Source organism: Panthera leo, chromosome E1, assembly GCF_018350215.1.
Source record: "Panthera leo isolate Ple1 chromosome E1, P.leo_Ple1_pat1.1, whole genome shotgun sequence".
Classification (NCBI taxonomy): Eukaryota; Metazoa; Chordata; class Mammalia; order Carnivora; family Felidae; genus Panthera; species Panthera leo.
The window spans coordinates 41,360,663-41,365,461 of NC_056692.1; the positions used below are offsets into that span (position 1 = coordinate 41,360,663).

Genomic DNA, 4,799 nt, shown 5'->3' on the forward strand with positions numbered 1-4,799 from the left:
GGGCACCTGGCTGGCTCAGTTGGCGGAACATGGGGCTCTTGAGTTCAGACATGGGGTCGTGAGTTCAGGCCCCAGGTTGCGTGTAGAGCCTACTTAAAAAAAAAATAAATAAAATGAAAACTTTAAGAAAATTGAAAAGGAAAAGTATGCAGAATTCTCAGACCAGAGCCTGGCATGCAGTGGCCACTCAACACGGTACTGGTTTCCAACTTCGTGGACTGCTCTGTCTTCCCCTTTCCTAACAGAGGCCACCTCTGTGTTTTAGCTCCAGTGGCAATCTGCCACACACTAACATGGAACGTGATGCTAATTTCCTAAGGTCTTGATGTTTTCAGGGATTCAGGGAGGCTCCCTGCGTTGCTGGGACATCAGGTGGCTGGGTCTGTAGGAGGGAGGGGAAGAAGGAGGTCACAAGGCAGTCTGGTGCTAAACAGATGGGAGGTTAGCAGGCAGGAAACGGCTAGGTCCTCCCGTCTAGCTGTGACTTCCCCTACTTTCTTTCTTTCTTTCTTTCTTTCTTTCTTTCTTTCTTTCTTTCTTTCTAAACATTTTTAAAAGTTTATTTATTTTGAGGGACAGAGTGTGTGAGCCTGAGAGAGTGCACGCAAGGGGAAGGGGCCTAGAGAGAGGGACACAGAATCCCAAGCAGGCTTCTCACTGTCAGTATAAAGCCCAACTCAGGGCTCGAATCCGCAAACCGTGAGATCATGACCAGGGCTGAAGTCAGATGCTTAACTGACTGAGCCACCCAGGTACCCCCTCCACCACTCTTTTTCTGATCTCCCTAAAATATAACCTTTAAAATAGCTTAATATTGAATCACATAATAAATGTAAGAATCCAGCCTCCTGGCAAAAATGGAAATATTCAAGTCACAATCTTATTCTCCCTTGATCTTCCTCTCCTCCTTCAGTTTAACCTACCTCCCTGAGGGTCATCACTGATATCCTTTTGGTCACACTGTCCCCTGGTGACATCTCCTTTTAAGGGCTGCCTGGAGTGTATCAGGCTGAAATGGCTGGGGGGGATGCCACTCAATCCTGTCCCTTCCTCACCAATCCCACACAGGACTCATTAACTTACAGAAACCTTTCCAAAAGCTTCCAGTTCACACTGTCTGTCTCTCCTCTGAAGTCCTACAAGGACATATCTCAGATTTACAAAGGTCCAGTGTTCCTTGCAGTGGCCAGTCTTATTTTGTTTTGTTTGTTTTGTTTTTTTTTTTTCACTAGAGTGTGAACCCTATGAGGCCAGGCTATATTCCCATAGTCTCTCTGGCAGAGCACACAGTATGAATGAGGTCAATAAAGTCCTATGGAGTGAAGAATTCTCTCTTTAACTATTTGAACAAGGGGGCCCTTGGGGTATCTGCTTCTGGTCAGCACTCTAACCAGCACCTGAAGGATTTCTGCTCAGGATGCCTAACCTATAGCCTCCTTAATGAGAGAGAACGGATAGCTATGACATCAGGGGCCCAGACCAGACTCAGTTCCTAGGTTAGCCACTTCCTGACTAGGCGACCTTAAGACAAGTCACTGAACCCTTCGCAATTTTCTTTCCCCGTAGAATGCAGACAGCACCAGTCCCCACCTCACGGGCTGCTGTGAGGATAAACAGTGGTAATGGGTTTAGGCTTAAGCTGTCTTATGAGGTTCCAGGTTTACACAGGTTTGAACACTGACTTAGGAAAGATAAAGAAGTAAGATTCGTCAGTGTCTCCAGTAGACCCTGGCGGAGGGAGTGTACATGTGGAGTCTCTCTCTCTCTCTCTCTCTCTCTCTCTGGGGGAGGAGGATGCCGTGATATAGAGTACTAAACTCTTCGCCTCTCCTTCCTAGTTAAACGCTGCCACATTTGTCTCTCCCATTTTCCATCCCGAGTTTACCTCCAAATATTAGAATATGGTAGAAGAGATCAAATAAAACGGTCACCAATTGACCAGACGTCCATCCATGTGTTGTCTGGGTTGCAGTGCACGTATCTCCCTGCCCCGCCCCTCCCCGCCCTTCCCCGCTGCCGCGGGACTGCTGATTGGCCCAGGCTGCGTGACGTCAAGGGGGTTTTTAAGGACGAGTCCCAGGACCGCTCCGCAGTGGCGGCGGTGGCGGCGCGGTGGCGGCGCGCAGGCGGCGGCCACCGGGGTGGTTCGCTTGGAGTCGGGTGGCTAGTCCGGAGAGACGCGGGGAGAGTGCCGCTGACGGAAGGTAAAGGGGCTGTTCTGGCGGTGCTGAGGTGGCCCTGGTGCGGGACCTGGGGAGCTGGAGTCGGCGATCCGAGCCAGGCGAAGTGTTACGGGACGGTGGGAAGGGGGTCGCGGTGTAAGGAGAGGCGTGTCAACTGCCTGGGGACGTGGAGGGCTGGTGGGAACGGGCCTTACTCTCTGTTCTCAGCGCCCGTACCCTAACTCTTAATTTGGGAGCTCTGCCCGACCTGCCCATTCCTGCGAAGATTTTCGCCTGGGGAATAAGGGTCTGTGCGCCTGCTACCGCGCCACGAGAGCTCGGGGAAGAGGCTTGGGAAGCCAACCGTCGAGGTCTTACCCCCCCACCTGTGTCCAGGACCCGGGGGTTTCTCTAGGTCTCATCGCCCCTGAGAGACGGGAGCACCTCTGTTACACTTGTAGCTGCTTATGCTTAAAAAACAAAACAGAACAAAACAAAACATGGAATTTTAAAAAAGAAGGATGGGCGGCAGATTTAGGAAAGGATCTAGAAGTTGCAAATTTCGTGTTTATTGTTAAATGTCCCCCTTTTTCTCCCATGACCTTTCCTTATTCAGATAACCCAGCTGTGGTCTGCAGAGCCTGCAGATCGAAGCCACGTCCTTGCTTCTACCGTGTGCCCCAAGACCTGTACCTTAGCTGCAGCTCACCATGGGGAACCACTTGACAGAGATGGCGCCCGCTGCCTCCTCTTTCTTGCCCCACTTCCAGGCCCTGCACGTCGTGGTCATTGGGTTGGACTCTGCAGGAAAGACCTCGCTCCTTTACCGCCTCAAGTTCAAGGAGTTTGTCCAGAGCGTCCCCACCAAAGGCTTCAACACAGAGAAGATCCGGGTGCCCCTGGGAGGGTCCCGCAGCATCACCTTCCAAGTGTGGGATGTTGGGGGGCAAGAGAAGCTGCGGCCCCTGTGGCGCTCCTACACACGTCGGACAGATGGGCTGGTGTTTGTGGTGGATGCCACCGAGGCTGAGCGCCTGGAGGAGGCCAAGGTGGAGCTGCACCGAATCAGCCGGGCATCGGACAACCAGGGTGTGCCTGTGCTGGTGCTGGCCAACAAGCAGGATCAGCCTGGGGCACTGAGCGCGGCAGAGGTTGAGAAGAGGCTTGCAGTGCGAGAGCTTGCGGCAGCCACGCTCACCCACGTGCAAGGCTGCAGCGCTGTGGATGGGCTGGGCTTGCAGCCGGGCCTTGAACGCCTGTATGAGATGATCCTCAAGAGGAAGAAGGCAGCCCGGGTAGGCAAGAAGAGACGGTGACCCGAGGCTGTCCCCTCCTCAGCAGTAGGGGTCTCCACACTTGGACAGCCAGGCGGAGCCTGTGGCCCGTCACTCAGCTCTGGGGTGCGGGACCTGTCCACCTCAGTGAAGGACCAAGGAGCACATTGGGGGTCCTGTTTTGGTGCAGCACTGGGGAGGGGATGGGAGAGGGGAGGTCTCATGTCCTTCCCGCATCCTCACCTCCGGAGAAATGGGGGCTGCAGGACTGGGGAGGCTTAAATGTAAACTGTGACTCTACCTCGACCCCATTTCTTCTTTTTCTTCTCTGGCTTTTCGATTAGATATGTTTTGGGGCAAAAGAAGGTTGTTTGGAGAATGCATCTGGGATGAATGAGGGGTTATCCCTCCCCTGACCCCCCCCCCCCAACTGGGGTGTCTCTGCAGGCTGCTTTTCTAGGGATGCTAGTCACAATAGTCTTTATTTTTGTGTCTGTGTGAATGTGCCAAGAACCCCTCCACATTTGTAGATCCACAACTGTTTTTATAAGCTGTGTGTGTCCTCTGTATTATTATTAACTATTTTTTAGCATTTGCATATAAGTTATTAAAGACTGATGATGCTGTAGCTCTGACCTTGGTCTGGCATTTTTCTCTCTCCTTACCTAGCCCCAGGAGTAGTCCTGGATTTCTATGTGGGTGGCAGGAATGGGGAGGGGGAGCCTATCTTGAAGCTGAACTTGCAAAGGAAACACTCCTCTAAAAATTAGATTGTGTGTTTATGGGATGGCTGGTGGAAATTGTAGATGGAGTTGAAACGCCCTCCCACCTCCCAAGCTATTACCTGATTTCTGCAGTTTTGGGGGTACCCCTTCTTTCTCCTGCTTTCCTCCCCTCCCCTCCTCCTCTGGCTCTTACTTGCCCCTCATACCAGCTGGTCCTTGAGGACACTTCTAGGTCTATATAGGTAAATCCTCAAGGAGCCATTCTGTTCTCATCCTCCCCCACTCCCCAGCAAATCCCCCCCCCCCCCCGCCCCATTCCCAGATCAGGCTGATCTGATTTTTTTTTCCACCTTGGGGATCCTGTGAGAATGGAAAGTAATTCCTTCCTGGCTTTAAGCCATCTCTGTGTGCTCAGTCCTGCTGACTGCAACTCACCAGTGGCGGCAGTGGCAGCGGCTGGTGCTGGGGAGGCCTGGGCTGGATTGAGCCAGCCTGGCCCTGGTGACTAAGCCGTGAGTTGCTCAGCTCTGGGAATGGTAGCTGTTCCCACAAGAGGGGCTGTAGTAGCAGTGGGTGTTTGTGCCTGGTGGGAATGTGGACTGCTAGACTCCCACCCCCCCACCCCCCGGGGAGGAGGG

At 52.8% G+C, this 4,799-nt stretch overlaps 1 protein-coding gene across 1 annotated transcript; it reads left to right on the top strand.

Annotated features, from left to right (window-relative positions):
• The first annotated feature begins 2,114 nt into the window (after positions 1-2,114).
• ARL4D (ADP ribosylation factor like GTPase 4D) lies at positions 2,115-4,064 on the top strand. The gene is made up of 2 exons (XM_042915514.1): positions 2,115-2,204; positions 2,779-4,064. Exon 2 carries the CDS (start codon positions 2,873-2,875, stop codon positions 3,476-3,478), a length of 606 nt encoding a protein of 201 aa, XP_042771448.1. The 5' UTR covers positions 2,115-2,204; positions 2,779-2,872; the 3' UTR covers positions 3,479-4,064.
• Positions 4,065-4,799: the final 735 nt, after the last annotated feature.